Source organism: Synchiropus splendidus, chromosome 2 (genome assembly GCF_027744825.2).
Source record: "Synchiropus splendidus isolate RoL2022-P1 chromosome 2, RoL_Sspl_1.0, whole genome shotgun sequence".
NCBI classification, from domain to species: Eukaryota; Metazoa; Chordata; class Actinopteri; order Syngnathiformes; family Callionymidae; genus Synchiropus; species Synchiropus splendidus.
In genome coordinates this window covers 20,041,983-20,058,646 of record NC_071335.1, presented here as the reverse complement: position 1 = coordinate 20,058,646, position 16,664 = coordinate 20,041,983, and the positions used below count along the sequence as shown (strand labels likewise).

The 16,664-nt window shown below is 46.3% G+C and overlaps 3 protein-coding genes across 6 annotated transcripts; 2 read left to right on the top strand and 1 right to left on the bottom strand.

The window, feature by feature from the left end:
* Positions 1-652: 652 nt before the first annotated feature.
* Positions 653-6,690, top strand: LOC128754809 (NACHT, LRR and PYD domains-containing protein 12-like). Of its 4 annotated transcripts, none has more exons than XM_053857726.1 (11): positions 653-775; positions 867-1,016; positions 1,084-1,107; positions 1,678-3,409; positions 3,576-3,749; positions 3,810-3,977; positions 4,163-4,327; positions 4,786-4,959; positions 5,025-5,183; positions 5,246-5,292; positions 5,599-6,690. In XM_053857726.1, exons 2-11 carry the CDS (start codon positions 938-940, stop codon positions 6,132-6,134), a joined length of 3,258 nt encoding a protein of 1,085 aa, XP_053713701.1. In that variant the 5' UTR covers positions 653-775; positions 867-937; the 3' UTR covers positions 6,135-6,690. The 4 variants fall into 4 exon arrangements, with proteins under 4 accessions (XP_053713701.1, XP_053713700.1, XP_053713702.1 ...); XM_053857725.1 differs by having other exon boundaries at positions 698-751; positions 930-1,016; XM_053857727.1 differs by having other exon boundaries at positions 698-751.
* A 418-nt stretch (positions 6,691-7,108) lies between these two features.
* Positions 7,109-13,301, top strand: LOC128754816 (protein NLRC3-like). The gene is made up of 5 exons (XM_053857747.1): positions 7,109-7,454; positions 7,550-7,652; positions 7,797-7,889; positions 7,965-7,988; positions 10,083-13,301. Exons 2-5 carry the CDS (start codon positions 7,619-7,621, stop codon positions 11,723-11,725), a joined length of 1,794 nt encoding a protein of 597 aa, XP_053713722.1. The 5' UTR covers positions 7,109-7,454; positions 7,550-7,618; the 3' UTR covers positions 11,726-13,301.
* On the bottom strand, positions 11,993-16,397 carry dzank1 (double zinc ribbon and ankyrin repeat domains 1). Its single transcript, XM_053855298.1, has 12 exons — positions 16,263-16,397; positions 15,999-16,131; positions 15,586-15,725; positions 15,339-15,501; positions 15,180-15,279; positions 15,030-15,086; positions 14,857-14,964; positions 14,671-14,787; positions 14,413-14,599; positions 14,159-14,262; positions 14,012-14,077; positions 11,993-13,465 (listed from the first exon to the last, which is right to left on the bottom strand). Exons 1-12 carry the CDS (start codon positions 16,360-16,362, stop codon positions 13,376-13,378), a joined length of 1,365 nt encoding a protein of 454 aa, XP_053711273.1. The 5' UTR covers positions 16,363-16,397; the 3' UTR covers positions 11,993-13,375.
* Positions 16,398-16,664: the final 267 nt, after the last annotated feature.

Genomic DNA, 16,664 nt, shown 5'->3' with positions numbered 1-16,664 from the left:
ACAACCAATCTATCCATCCTCATCTGCTTATCAATTGCCAGCAGCTTCAGAAGGTTGTGCCAACCTGATAACCTGATATTCCAGTTCTGTTCATGTGTTTTGTCAATGTAGCCACCACTTTGACTGCTTGTACTGCACTACCTCCTCTACTAATACTATGACCCAGGTTCTCCCGAAGATTTTTACCCACTGCATAGGGGGTCTTCAACACAACTAGTATTACTTCTCCTGCCACCACCACTACTAACATACTACTAGTGTCAAGATACCACTAATACTTATATTGCCTCTCTTACTCACTGAAATGACCACTTACAGTACCACCTCACCTATCACAGTGGCGCCTATCACTGCTGCAATACTAGTGCTACTACTTCCAACGCTGTTTCTTGTTCTAATACTTGAACCAAATACAACCATCTCCGATATTACATCTAATAATATAACACCTGAAACTGATATAAGTAGTACCATCCGCATTACTATGGCAGCTTATGGCAATATTACTACAAATGCCACAATAAATACTAAATCTAATAATTATGTTCTACTTCTACAACTAAAAATGCCTCTGTTACAGCCTCTGTGACCAGTTTGACAACCAAGGTTCATTAGAGCACTGCTGCGGTTGCGTGTGAGTGAGTCACCTCCCTTTCTTCCTGTTCCCGCGTCAGCACTTTCACTTTCAGTGGCTGAGAAATCATTTAGTAATTCATTTGTTTCTGAGACGTGAAGATGGCGAACGCTGGAGGTAAGTCGTGGGCTGCTCCCTCTAGTAAGTTTACTTTACTGACGATTCTTTTCTAGTCATTTGTGACTGATACTTCTTACTCATTCATTTATGACACGTCCGCACATGGCTGTAGTGTAGTAGTGAAGTTAGGAGCAGAACGGAGTTGTGTGACGTGTTGACGATGTCGCTTCTGCAGTCAGCGCAATGGCAAAGGGAAGAGCCACTGTTAACTGTCCCTACATAAGAAGTAACCAGGTGCAGGGAGACCTGATCCTCAACATGGGTGAGAAGCTGAGAATAAAACCACAGCTCAATCGTATTGATGCTTCACTTCTTAATCTCTATTTCAGGCCCTGGACCTGGACCCAAGAAAGGTAAAAGTCCACACACTCACTGACAGACATCCGGCACCAGTGCTGAGCAGGTCGCCTGCGTTAACATGTACATGCTATAGAACCAGTTGCTTCCTTAGGCCTCAACTTCAATCCTCAAAAACGTGCATTCTTGTCAGGCTAAAAATTGTTATTACAGTTTTCCCACTGTCACTTTGGTACATTTTTCATCATTTTGAAATTCTCAAACTACTTGTTCAATCTGCACATCACTGTGCCACTTGTGCAGTTCCTCATACCTCTGGTCAGGTTTGGCAAGTTGCAAATGCTTTAGCACGTCAATGCAAATGACAATCCTCTGGTAGGTAGTCGAGTGGTTGGGTAGGTTGGTAGGTAGGTAGTTGGGACGGGTGGTGTTTGCGTAGGTAGAAAGGTAGGTATGTAGGCAGGTGGATGGGTAGGTAGGTAGGTAGGTGGGTGGGTAGGTAGGTAGGTAGGTAGGCAGGTAGGTAGGTAGATGGGTGGGTATGTTCTAGGTAGGTAGGTAGGTGGGTATGTAGACAGACTACTGTGACCCACTAACCCTCTCTTGCACAACCTCTCTTCTTCCAGGACTCCAACAGTGTGTCACCGACCTGCGTTTTTTTCTGAGCAAACAAAGGAAGTACCAGACTGCACCCTGTGGTTCCGAACTATCCAAGATCTACACAGATCTACTGATCACAGAGGAGAAGGGGGATGGTTGGCTGGAGACTCACCATGAGATGGTCTCAATAGAATGTCAGCGATTTGGAGGCATACAGGTAGATCTCCAGGATATCTTCCAGCCTTCATCAGGAGAGCAGGTTCCACCTCAAAGGGTGCTCATGAAGGGAATCGCAGGGGTGGGGAAGTCTGTGGCAGTGCAGAAGTTCACACATGATTGGGCCGTGGGGAAAGCCAACCAGAATCTGCAGCTGCTGTTCCCATTCTCCTTCAGGGAACTGAACCATTTAGCGGACCGGGAACTGAGTCTCAAGGATCTTATAGACCAGTTTTTTGTGCAGGTAAAAGACCTGAGTCCAGAAGACTACGATACAGCCGAGGTTCTGTTTGTGTTTGATGGCCTGGATGAGAGTCGGTTCCGTTTCAGAGTGAATGATGAGGAGGTTTGCGGTTGCATGGAGCAGAAGACAACTATCGGGGTCATCCTCTCCAACCTGCTGATGGGCCGGCTGCTTCACAGGTCCAAGGTTTGGATCACCAGTAGACCAACTGCTGTCGTTAATCTCCCGGTTGAGCTGTTCGACAGGGTGACACATATACATGGCTTCTCTAAAGATCAGATCTCTGAGTTCTTCAGGAAGACCATCCAAGATCAGACGCTGGCCACGAAGATCCTAGAGCACCTCAGATCCAAGTATCTGCCAAACATGATGGTCATGTGTCGCATTCCACTCTTCAGTTGGCTCTCAGCCACATCACTTGAGTTCTTACTCAACCACTCTGGAGATGCTCAGTTACCTAAGACCATGACCCAGATGTACATCCACTTTCTAATCCACCTAGTCCAGAAAAACAGAAGGAGCGGAAGGCCAGAAGCGGACAGAGACTTTCTCATGAGGTTGGGAAAACTTGCCTATAGTCAGCTTGAGAAAAACCATATCATCTTTGACAAAAATGACCTCACAGAGTGTGACCTCAACTTGGATGATAATGACCAGGTATTAGTTGTTGCTGGGTTTTGTATCCAAATCCTTCGGAAGGTTTGCGGACTCTATGATCAGGAGACCTATTGTTTCATACACCTGACAGTGCAGGAGTTCCTGGCAGCTCTGTATGTGCTGGAGACCTTTCTGAGTTCAGGGACCAACCTTGTACCGGGACAATACAGGAACAAGAAACAAGAAATCCTGTCGGTCCACCAGGATGGCATAGATATGGCTCTGAACTGCCCCAATGGACGCTGGGACTTGTTCCTGCGCTTTCTCTTTGGTTTGTCTGAAGAGCAAAACCAGAAACTTCTGGAGAGGGTTTTGGGCAAAAGAGAAAAGTTTGACTTGGATAAGAAAAAAACCATTAGCTACATCAAAGGAAAAATCCGCTACAAGTCAGACAGGAACAGAACTGTCAACTTGTTTCACTGTCTGAGTGAGCTGGGGGACACTTCCCTAGTGGAGGACGTCCAACGGTTGTTTCACTCTGGTCGCGTGAAGGAGATATCTCCAGTACACTGGTCCGCCTTGGCCTATTTGATTCTGGTCTCAAACGAAGACTTGGAAACATTTGATTTGAAAAAGTACTCCCCGTCCGACGACACACTGGAGAGACTGCAGCCGGTGCTGAACGCTGCAAGGACTGCAAAGTGAGTATCCACCTACCTGACTGACTCACATGAAATCCTGTAGAGCTGGTCAAAGTTAGTGCTGCTAGTTCGGTCCCTCCAGCTACACAGGACAAGAGACGAGGGCGCCCTAGTTGCCAGAATTTAATAGACAGATGTTGACGGAGTCTCTCTGTGGTTCCTGCAGGCTCAGCAAGTGCAACCTCACCAGTCAGGGCTGCAAGTGTGTGTCTGCGGTTCTGAGCATGAAGGGATCCAACCTGGAGGAGGTGAACCTGAGTAACAACCCTCTTCTGGATATTGGAGCCAAGATGCTCCATGAAGGCCTCAGAAACGAACACTGCCGACTGATGACCCTGAGGTGACCCACCATCTACTCAGGCTCACTTGTGACTTCCTTACTCATTTGTGCTGCCCACAGGCTCGTTGACTGTCAGCTGACTGACGAGGGGTGTCGACCTCTATCACTCGCACTGATGCCTTCCTGCCTGACTGAGCTGGACTTGAGTTACAACCAGCTACGGGACTCTGGAGTCTGTCTGTTGTTGGCCAACCTGGAAAGTCCACAATGTAGACTCCAGATTCTCAGGTGAGTCTGGAACATGTGAGGTGCAGAACACTGGTCAGCATGTCAAGATGGGTAGGTTGCAGCTGTGAAACAGCCTGCATCATGACTACATTCACAAAACACATCCATGGTTTAACCATTCCATTTCGGCAGCTGTTTTAGAGCTGTTTTAGTGCTAGCATTCACACTGCTTTACTTTTGTGCAGGTTGGTCAGCTGTGGCATCTCTGCCGACAGCTGTCAGAGTCTGGCCTCCGCCTTGGGTTTGAACTTAAGGGAACTGGACCTGAGTCACAACCATCTGAGAGACTCCGGGGTCACTCTCCTCTCTGAGGGATTGAAGGACTCACGCTGCAAACTTGAGACACTCAGGTTTGGTCACACTACAAAGTTGAACACAGTCGTGAACTTGATTTCCCAGGAGAGGCAGCACTTAGCAAAATAAATCGAATGATAATACAACCCATCCTCACTTCCATGGCATCATAGGGAAAAGTTGACACGTTGTTGTGTGAAGAATGACAGAAGCGGGATCCATCCTAACCCCAACCTCCATCTTTCTTTTACGTGACGCGCTGCCCATGACGCCAGGACGTGCCGCGACAGTGAAACATGTGCTTCATTTGAAAACCTAATGCATCAACATTCACTTTCAACGTTCACTTTCCCAACGTCAATATATTGCGCCATGGCAGTGAGGATGGGTTGTGGCAATACATTTAGATCAAATGAGTCCCTGTTGCACATCAACTACTGATTCAACATCTCACCATATGACTTGTGACTAGGATGTCAAAGACTAATCCAGAGCACTGATGTGTCTTCTCCAGGCTGTCGGGCTGTCAGCTGACCGACAAAGGTTGTGACTCTCTGTCATCAGGCTTGGGTTCTATATGTTCCTCTTTGATCCAACTGGACCTGAGTGACAACGACCTGCAGGATTCTGGAATCTGTCTGTTGTCAGATGGACTAAAGAGTCCATGTGGTAAACTGGAGTCCCTCAGGTATCACAGATCCAGATCTCTTGAAGTGAATGTGTCACGTTGGGCTTAACTGTCTGTGTGTCCAGACTCTCCGGCTGTATGATCTCAGAGGACGGCTGTAGGTCACTGGCCAAAGCTTTTGAGTCCAACTCAAAGTTCTTAAAGGAGCTGGACCTCAGCTACAACCACCCAGGAACTTTTGCTGTCCCACTGCCTGCTGCAGGTCCAAGTGATCCTGGATTCAGGTATGGTCACAGAAAGAACAATGTGGTGTTCTCAGTCCTCACACATTCATCTTCGTCAACAGAAAGGAACACTGCGGTCCACGCAGGATTCTGCCGGGACCAAGGAAGTGTAAGTGTGTCCACTCGTCCTGGGTCTGGTTTACATTGTTTATTTCAGGTTCAACGGATCATAATTTGGTGATGGTCCAACAATTCTGACCTGTTTTTTTCAGGATTTCAGACTTGTTTTTCTTAGATCTTCTTCTGTTGCTCGCTCCAGTTAACTGGCCTGATTTGGTCTTCTTTGTTCTTCTTCTTCATATAATGGTTCTTGCCTATCACCTATCCAGGTGATTCTCTGACTTGGGTATGGGGTACCAACATGTCTACCTGGTTTGTGTACCTGTGCATCATGACTTGTGTATGGGCCTTGCAGATTGGCGCCATGTGACTCTGGACAAGAACACAGCAAAAAAACATATCAAACTTTCACCTGATGCCCTGAAGGTGACAGCTCAACGTCATCCGACTCGATATCCACCCCATGTAGAACGGTTTGACCACTGGTGCCAGGTGCTTGGGTGCAAGGAGCTGCAGGGTCAGTGCTACTGGGAGGTGGATTGGGTGGGTCAGATGGAGGTGGCTGTCACTTACAAGGGGATCAAACGAAGAGGATCCACGAATGAGAGCCGTCTTGGCAGGAACACTGTCTCATGGAGTCTGCGCTGCTCCAATGATCGGCATCACTTCTCTGTTTGGCATGACAACAAAGAGACCGTGACACCGTGCAGTTCAGAAGTGAGCAGAGTGGCCGTCCATCTGGACTGGGAGGCTGGGAGTCTGTCCTATTTTGGGGTGTCCGGGGACACTTTGTCCCTCATCCACACCTTCAACTGTGCCTTCACTAGGCCAGTCCTCCCTGGCTTCTGGTTGCCCTTGACCAGTATTGTCACTTTGGTCCCACCTCCCTAAGTTTCAGAGCTTGAAGACAGAAGTCTGACCACAGGTCCGGGTGCAGCTGAGAAGGAAACCTGTTGCTTGTTAACAGAAGGTGTAGCTGGGGATTTTGGTGGAGGGTTTTGGCTGTGATCACGTTTCACCATCAATGCTGCAGATGGAGATACCAGGAGAATGGAGTGAGGGAGGAAAAGGTTCATGGATGTGGTGGATGTAGACATGAAGGTGATCAAGTCGGTGCAAGGTGGAGTCAGTGTCAAGTGATTTTAAAGTTTTAAAACTGATAAACTAAAAATGAATACTCTTTTATTGTCTGCAATTAATTTTCTTAGCTACTCAAATTTTCTCAAGGCGGTTTTACTGGCCTTTTTCTGTATTTTTTTCTATGTATTTACAGTCAAGAAAAATGCAGAATCTGTTGCGACACACGGTTGATGTCTACTCACTGATGATTTATGCAGTGAAATATATACAGTATATAGAAAATTATAAATAAAACATTTACAAGTTTGCTTCCAGTGTGTTGAATTTCTGGCGGATTAACTATAAAACACAGTTAATGATGGTCATGTTTATATATTATTGTACTATTTAGATGTTTATCTTTTGTATTTCATACATTGTATTTAATTGGATTTTTTTTTCTTTTTATCTAATTTTAGTTTTATAAAAATAAAATCTGCGCTCTTTACATGATATATCTAATAAAGTAACTTATGTGTTCGCTTTTGCTATAATTTGAGCATGTTTTGCTGTTTGTGTGTTCGGTATAAATCTTTTTGCATGACTTTCGTCTATGAATTATGACGTCACATAGAAGCACCAGGATGTGAGTAAACTTCTAAATATTCATTTCAAATTTATATTTTCATTTTTGTGCATATATATATACAACAGACATCCACGATGAGTTGCAACTGATAGACTGTTTTGACTTTGAATGAAAGAAATATATGTAGCTGACGTCATCAGTCGTCGACGGAAATGGACGTTAGCCACCGCCGTATCCAGAAAGGTTTGCAGGCGAACCACGGAGAAGTACATGATATATGCCGGTTGGGTGCAAGGTCAGGGGTTTCACGGCTTGACAGACATGCGCGAGACTTCACGTCCAACGGGGAGCGGAGCGTGTGGATGATGCTGATGAAGGGATCCCTGCGCAACACGAGCACGATGCTCATGCTAGAGCTAGCGAAACCCCAGATACACTACATGTAGTACATTCATGCCTTGTCCTCCAGAGGAGGGTCGCGGGTGGAGCATGCCAAATGAATATATATCATAATACAGCATGCATCGACGCGCCAAAGAAGAAAGTCCGTCAGGACTCCAGAGGTATGAGAGTGATGCGTGTTGTGGCTCAATCCAGTTTTTGGCAGTTTGTTGTACTATGTGCATTTTCAAAATAACCTTATTTTGTTATGTCACAGAAACATTAGTGGAGCTGGCGCTGTGCAGTCATGAGTCCAGGCCGTCATAACTTCACAGCCTGAGGACAGATGGCTGCCGGTGTGTCGAGGGTGGCTCCCTCTGGTAAGTTTACTTTATACGTGATGCTTTTCTAGTCATTCGTCACAGACATTTCTGGCTCATTCATCCATGACACATCCGCTCGCCAGAGCGTAGTAGTGAAGCAGAACAGAGTGATGTGAGGTGTTGACGTTGTCTCTTCAACAGTCAGCGCAGCTGCAGAGGGAGGTTCCACTGTTAACAGTCTCAGCATAAGTGACAACCAGGTGCACGGAGACATGAGCGTCAACATCAGTATGGGTGAGAATCTATAATCCTTATTACCGTAGTTCTTCTACTCATGCTTCATTACTGTATTTTTGTTCTCTATTACAGGCCCTCAACATGGACCAAAGAAAGGTGAACCCATACCCTAGCACTTGTTATGACTTCTGTAGGTCTTTAACCTAACCAACTCTCAACCAAACTGAAACTCGGTTATAATAACACAATTATTTTGTAGTTTTAACCCTCAAAATGAGGCATGACAAAGTGAGGACCGTCCAAAATCTCCTTACTTTGCCATAATGTCCTCAATCTGTTGATTGAAAACTCATACTGTTTAAGGTAGAAGCACAAGAACACGCACTTTTTTTATGGGGACATTGTGAGGTTTCTCATTGCCATAAGCCTTTACCCAAACTTCCAAAACACATGGCTAACCTTAACCATGGCCTAAACCAAACTTAAATTAATTTATAATGGCCCAGTTATTTTGAAGTTTTCTTCCTAAAATTGAGGCATAACCTCATGGGGACCAGCAATGAGTCCTCACAAATAGCCCCAAATGGCAAAAAGTCCCCACAAGGAGGCGTGTTTCCAAGTATTGGTAGTGAGGACTGTCATTGATGTACATATTGCTATCCCCAGCTTCTCACCCTAAACCTAACCATCTAAAACAAATAGCTCATCTTAACCTTTACGCTTAACCAAACTAAAACCCTGTTATAATAACTGAGCTATTTTGTTATTTTAACCCACGTCCTCGTCCTCACAAGGCTGTATAAACAAGCCCACGCACATGCTAAACTGGCACTGCTACTGAGCAGTCAGTCTGCTTAGAAGGCTTCGTGACAAGGTTTTGGGGCTGTTTCTTATGTCGTTCACGAATTTGGTTCGGCTGATTTTCAACACTCGGTAAGTGTAAAACTATTTCTAAAATCCGGAGATGACGTCATGAGAGGAATATTTTGTCGGTTAATCTGTGTGGCATCAATGTGAACCGTGTCAATCCTGAAATGTTGCCGCGATGCGCAGTGATGGGACAAGTGGGAACCAACCCAATCTTCAGACTGCTGACAGTTTTGGGGAGTCGCCTCGTACCGTATATTTGAATCATGAGAACAAACAAACCAATGGCCAGAGTCGTCATAGAGAGACTGATGTTTACAGACTTTGAACTGCCATACTGCACTTTACTCCTTCAGGAATGCACTACTTACCTGTGCTTCTCTCTCCGCATGCAACGCCTGTGTCTCCTGGGTGTCAACTGGACTTCAGTTTTCATGTGAAGCACCTTGTGACCATATGTTTGTGAAAAGCTCTGTATCAATAAAATATGTAAATGAAGTTTTGTTATCACTGCTTCTGCTTGTATATCCTGTTCTAACTATACTACTGCAGCTTACTTCTACTTTCTACTTTTAGCTGACTGACTAGCTACTAACGCTATTTACTCCACTGCTACTGTTATGCCATTGCCTGCTTCTCTGCTATCAATATTACTGCCACAGCTCTCACTAACAACTGATTAGTATCACTAAATATAAGTTCCACTACGTCTAGTACAAGTACACCACAGCCAGTATCACTGCTTCTAGTAGTATTCTGCTATTGGTGAGATGTTGCTGATGTATTTGAGTATGAACTCACAAACACGGTATTCTGTTCCAGTGGATGTTGTCTCCTGTCAAACCTAAAATGTAGGTTTGAGTGGCGGCTGATGCCTGTTGGTTTTGGTCTGTCCTGCTGAGAAAGATTGGACGCCCTCCTAGCTAAAAGCATGTTTCTTCATTAGCTTTGGGTACCCTGCATTCAAATGACTGCAAATGAGCGACTTCTCTGTTTCTGTCTCCCTCTGGTGCTGGGTTACTTTGGGCTTCGGTGATGGTGTAATGCTTGATTCTGGAGGGGATATGTATCCAGCTCTGGCAATGTGTTGAAGGGCAGAGTAAAGATGTGAGCCAGCTGGTCTGGACCTTTAGCCTTTCTGATGTTCTGTCTCTGAAACAGCCGATTTCCCTTGTGTTGTTTTGAGGTATGGTGACTTGTGGTGTGATGGTTGCTTGAGTTCTGTAGATGAAGTGTCATGGACAATAGCTGTAGATAGGGCAGGGAAGGTGTGAAGTACTCTGTCTTGTCAAGCCACCCCAATAATCCCAGTACACTGTACACATTGAGATTGTGTCCCACTGCTTATTAACAACACTTCTTGCCCACTCCCTCTTCTTTCAGGACTCAAACAAAAGTATGTCACCAAACTGCGGTCCTTCCTGGGAAAGAAAAAGAAAAGAAACTTCCCGTACGCACCCACTGTAGTTCCAAACTGCACAGATCTACTGATCACAGAGGAGAAGGGGGAAGACTGGCAGGGGACTGACCGTGAGATGGTCGCAGTAGAATGCCAGCAGTTTGGGGGCAATCAGGTTCTTCTCCAGGATATCTTCAAACCTTCATCAGGAGAGCAGGAGCCACCTCAAAAGGTGCTCACGAAGGGAATTGCAGGGGTGGGGAAGTCTGTGGCAGTGCAGAAGTTCACACATGATTGGGCCGCGGGGAAAGCCAACCAGAATCTGCAGCTGCTGTTCCCATTCTCCTTCAGGGAACTGAACCATTTAGTGGACCGGGAACTGAGTCTCAAGGATCTTATAGACCATTTCTTTGAGGAGGTCAAAGACCTGAGTCCGGAAGACTACGATACCGACGATATTCTGTTCGTGTTTGATGGCCTGGATGTGAAGCAATTTGATCTAAATTTGAAGGATGTGGAGGTGTGTCGCAGCATGGAACAGAAGACAACTATCGGGGTCATCCTCTCTAACCTTGTGACAGGACAGCTGCTGCACAGGTCCAAGGTTTGGATCACCAGTAGGCCAACTGCCACTGGTGATATCCCTGAGGGGCTGTTCGACAGGGTGACACATATACATGGCTTCTCTGAAAATCAGATCTCAGAGTTTTTCAGGAAGACCATCCAAGATCAGTCACAGGCCAAGAAGATCCTTGAGCACCTTAGATCCAAGTATCTGCCAAACATAATGGTCATGTGTCGCATTCCGCTCTTCAGTTGGTTGGCAGCCAAATCACTCAAGTCGTTAGTCAAAAGATCTGAAGACCCTCAGCTAGCAAAGACCATAACTGAATTGTACATCCACTTTCTAATCCACCGAGTGCAGAATAGTGGAAAGAGAGACTTTGTCATGAAGTTGGGAAAATTTGCCTACAACCAGTGGATGAAAGGGAATACTGGGTTCTACAAAGAAGACCTCGCAAGGTTTGACATCACCCTGGACGATAAGGACCAGGCATCAATCCTTGATGGGTTTTGCAGTCAAATCCTTCAGAAGGTTTGTGGACTCTACATCCAGGAGACCTATTGCTTCATACACCCGATGCTGCAGGAGTTCCTGGCAGCTCTGTATGTGCTGGAGACCTTTCTGAGTTCAGGAACCAACCTTCTACCTGAGCAATACGGGGACATGGAACAGAAAATCCTGTTGGTCCAACCAGATGGAATGGAAATGGCTCTGAAGTGCCCAAACGGAGACAGGGACATGTTCCGATGCTTTCTCTTTGGTTTGGTGGTAGAGGAAAACCAGAAACATCTGGAGATGATTCTGGGCCCAAGAGAAAACCCGGAAAAGGTGAAAACCATTACTGATCAAACAGGAAAACGCCGCCGAACGTCAGTCAAGAAGAGAATTGGCAGCTGGTTTGCCTGTCTGGGAAGCGGTTCACGCCAGCACAGATCCGGACCGATTCCAGTTCCCGAACACAGTGTTGGACAAGCCAGCCTGCTCAACAGTGCAAAAGCACTACTTCAAAGCATGAAAAGGCGTTTGACAGCTGGAGCCAAACGAAGATGGTTCAGAAGGTAGTAGACAAAGGAAATTCAATTCAATATTGCTTTATTTGCTTTGGCAAAATCAGACACTATTGCAAAAACATATTGCCAGTACACACACAAAAAGAATGACATACTCATCTTCTATGTCTCCTCATCATGAAAAGTTTCCACATGCTGGATTACTGGATGAAAACAAATCGGCCGATACCGACTTTTGCAAGGGGCTGGGGGTTGGGCAATGGCATTACAATCCTTGATCAAAAAGACAAGTGCGATTTTCATGTTGATATAACTCGTATCTTTTTCCTAAAATTCCTTAAAATTTGTTTTCAGTACAGATGACTCAAAAACTGGCATTTTGAAAACCCGAGAATAATTTGAACAATATGAAAAAAAATGCTGATCGCCCAATTGCCCAGCCCTAACTTTGTCTCAGGCTCTTTGGTTGACACGATTTCACGTCGCTCTACAGTGCCAGGGGTTCACCCCCAATCACCAGCCATTATGCTGTGACTCCATTTGAAGTTCCCTCAGGCTTTAGAACATTTGGATCTTAGTAAATCTGCTGGATCCTTTGTTCTTGAAGTCAGCTACTGTCTGGTGCTGAAAGGTGCTGTAACCAGCTATAGGACAGTCAGTGAACAACTCAAATGTTCTGGAATATATCGCGCAGCTCTTTTTATAGACTTTTGTCAACCATTGGATCCAGGTATCAGGTCACCCATGGCCTTGTGGAACCATGCTGTGAGCTGGTGCTCAACTTATTTAGCAGCTAAAACAGTGTCAACACTCCACTGCAGGTGAACCTCAGGGCTCCATTGTAGAGACACTCTTGTTCCTAATGCATATGAGCAATCCAGTTCTCTTTTTTAAGCTGTACTGTAATTTACGGCTCATCTTCTTCTGTTCTGAAATCCTGTGAGCTATTGGAGACAGCCTCCATCACTGTTCGCTCCTGTTTAACTCATCTTAAGCCAGTGCTTTCACGCTTCCCCAACTCTCTGCTGCCTGTGTAAATTACATCATTTGGCAAAAAAAGTGTGCATCAGGGACCAAGCTACTTAAATGGGAATCCGCTTCCATCCCACCTGCCTAGTAGGTTGCCGTTCTTCGGGACCAAACTGAAATGATCACAAATGCCTGTTCTTTAATTTGCACATTGTCTTTTATAGAAATTATCGTTTTGTTTATTTATTTTTCTAAAACAAGTTAAAACAAGAGAAACAAAAATGTTTACAACAAGTTGATGCATTTAAGTGACCTGCTTTTATGAATGCTCCTGTGCTCTCGGCACTGTATTATGAGTTACTGCCACTGCTGTTACCGTCCCTCTGCTTTCTCTACAGTTAAACTTAACCCAGTGGGTAACTCAAAGAGAGCTCACTCAAAACAATAAGGAAAGGGGAATTAAGCTCTTTTGGTTGGTGCAACTGTGATATGGAATTGTAGCATCCCATTCTTGTTTTACATATGTGACTGAATTATATGTGATATATTCTGCCATACAGGCTTTTAACATTCCTTCTGTTTAATTCTCACCTCTTTATAGCCTTTTGCACTGTAAATTCACCACTGGACATATACGTAGTACTGCATTGTATCCACCAAAGAAGATTTTTGTACTATTTAAATAAAAAATCTTAAAAACATTGTTGTTCTTTTTTGACCATAACCATTGAACCTATCTCGGCTTGCTCCCAGTAGCTCGCTCGGTGACACTGCTGAGAGTCCGCAGGTGACTCCGTGGGATGGCGCCCCCTTCAGCACCACCCTAAGAAGACACAGAATGCAGAATTCGTCTCACAGCACTAGTAAGAACTGCTACACAACCCCAAGAGTTGCTGTCAACCTGTAAGCGCGACAGCAGCTTCAATAGAGAGCGTCAAAAGTCCTTCTGTCAGGCAAAGTCTGGGGGATCCCGAGACTCTTCCTGGCCAGTGAAGAGATACACAGTAATCCCTCCACCTGGACCTGGGTCGACCACTCGGTCTCCTTCCAGCAGCCCGTGCCTGAAACGCCTCTAAAGGGAGGCCTTCAGGGGCGTCCTTCTGTGATGCCCGAACCAGCGCCTTTCAATGCAGAGAAGCAGCAGCTCTACTAAGTGTCTCTCCCAAGTGACCTGCCACTCGTCGACAGAAACTCACTTGACCATTGGTGAAAGTCGGGACCAAGATTGATCATTAAATAGGAGCTTTCCCTTTTGAAGCTGCTGCCCCTGCGACCCGACGATGGAGAAGTGACCGAAGTTTAATGACGGATAGTGGCCTGACAAAACTATTAACAAGAGCTTTCGAGGAGATTCTTCTGTCCTTCTCACCCGAGACGTGAAGTTCAACATCAGGCTGACTTCATACACGTCTTCTTGGATCAAAGCCGAAACAATCTGCAACACACACACCGCATATTATGTATCACAACACAACAGACAGCAGCACGTCTGAGAGGACCAGGTGAGGCAGAGTACCCGGCCCAGTCGAGGTTCTCCCAGTAGAACTCTGAATTCAGGATTGTTGAGAGCAAAGTTCCTCAAGTGGCCACAAACATGATCGAGCTGTTTTCTCCAGTAACCTGAAGGCGCAAAAATAAAACTGCTGAGTCATCAGTGCACTGCTGCAGTGTCACAGTGTAAATGAATATGCAAATGAGTCATGAATCCTGACCCATGGATCATCTGTTGAGAGTAGTGGCAGAGCCACTACAGGAGGAGGAGAGTTGTACCTCTTCCTGGGCTTGTAGCGGTCAGAGGTGGCTGGCGCTCACTGCTGTGTTTTTGCTGCTGCTCCCTCAGCTGGTCTCTCTTGTTCAGCTCAGTGGCTGATGGGTAATAAAGTCCGACTGTCTGAGTGGCCCGCTCGGCAGTGCGAGGCGGAGACTGGTCGCTTTGTGCGCAGATATCAGGGGACGCCTATAGTAGAGAGGGCAATAGTGAGGCACCATCCTGACAGGGTTTCCCCCCCTCATGGTTTGTGACAGCACCTTGTCTGGAACAGCGCCCCTCTGAATCTCCAGGTGTCCTCCGCAGACAACACAGTGGACTGCATCTGGAGGTCCACTTGCTCCACACCGGCAGCACACCACACTGCAGGCCACTTGCTGAAAGGACAGTGTTGACGTCACACAGTGCAGGACAAAGACCTGGTGAGGTTAGGTGGGCGGGGTCACCTTGGCGCCGCACCAGTTACAGAATCGTGCATCACTTCTGTTCAGACTTTCACATTTGGGACACTCCAGCGTCCTGATGTGTTTTGCCGTGACAGAGGGGGCGCTGTTCTGCGGAAACACACGCTCATTGAGCTACTAAACAACGTTGGTCGTGCGTTTGGTTCTGTACCTGCAGGTGTTGAACAGGTTCGTCGCAGATCAGGCAGCTCGGAGTGTTTGCAGGAACTCGACTGTGGCAGAACACACACTCAACCACCTGTCCCCAACACACAACATTGATCACCAGATCTGTGCCATGTGTGCAGGTTAACCACCTGCAGTACCTGTCCGTCCTCGGTAGGGGGAGGAGCCTCTCTCACGCTCTCGCCACACAGATGACAGAAGCTAGCCAGGTGTTCCAGAGGACCGGAACACTGATCACATCTGTACAGCGACAGCATGTTTCAATGAAGTGACAGCGATGCTAAGAAGCTGCCGCCTACCTCTGAAAATGGACCCGTTTCAGGAGGCGGGCCCTGATGCTTAAACTGTCGTCAGATGTGTTTGATTGACAGGCCGACTGCTTGTGGTTATGTGGCGATAAGTGACGCAGAGAGGTCCAGGAGGCAGCTGCAGGTCCAAGTCGCTTCTTCAGAAATCGAGGACCTGGTTGTAGGTAAGAAGGCACATTAGGAGAGAGAGGTTAACTGATGGTTCTCCATGTGAGGAGCAAATAGATGGAGTTCAAACCTGGATACCCCAAAACTGAAGCACCAGAATGGTGGTCCTCAGATTTGGCCTGTATGAAAGCTTCTGGTTCTGGTTTCTCCTCGGAAAGAACTTTCTCAACCAAGAAATCTTTTGTCACAGTTGAGCTTTCCCTGCCGTCCCTGCAGCAAAGACAGTCGGTCGTAATGTTTCGGCAGGAGCAACCTGGTGATAAGGTTTCATGAAACAGTGTCCTGATTTTCTGAGGCCCTGAGATGGCACTGTCTGCCGTAAAATGTTTGGACTTGAACAACTAAGTCAATGAAGCCTCGCATCCTTTCTAAATCAAGAGCGCCATCTAGTGGCCTCTGATAATTAGGACACCGTTTCGTCAATCCAACAGTTTCATCACGCCTCATCTACCCATCACTTGCCACAACCTCACAAAGTCTAACCTGGCAACAGCCACCGCTTTGACACACACCCGGCCCGGCGGCAGCAAGATGGGCCCGGTGTAGCTCCTGCTGGTTCGGCTTGAAGCGGGCTTGGACCCGTCCAGAGTGAAGAAGACCAGGACGCCTGGGGTTTCTGCAAAGACACACTACTGAGGCAGAGTCTCTCCTCCAGCCATCAACCATCTTTATTGCACAAGCAATGAATGGATTCGCTGCGCATCTAGCTCGAGTTCAACTTATCAATGTTGTTCACGATGGTTTTACCTGACTGGATGCTCACAAAGGTCCTGTCATCAATCAGGTTCTGGGTTCTGGGGTGCTTCAGGGGAATGATGAACGGTGCTGCCACAGCCCCTGCTGCCATCGCAAAATAGCGCGAAAGTATTTGTAATATTTTGAGGAAACTGTAATCAAGGACGCCAACTTCGCGGAAAGTTTACAGACGCGTTTCCATAGCGACGGTCGGACTCCGCCCTGATAGCAACTAATCTTAGAAGTGACTTATAGAAATATATTTTAGAAAGTACTAGTAGTGATGTTAAGAATTATTAGCAATACGTTGGTATTTTAAGGTGTATATTTAGTGAAAATATAATACAAAGTTTTTGCTCAGGCGAAAGCAGGGCGCATCTAAAGGACCCACGCACGCATGCGCATTTAATGCGA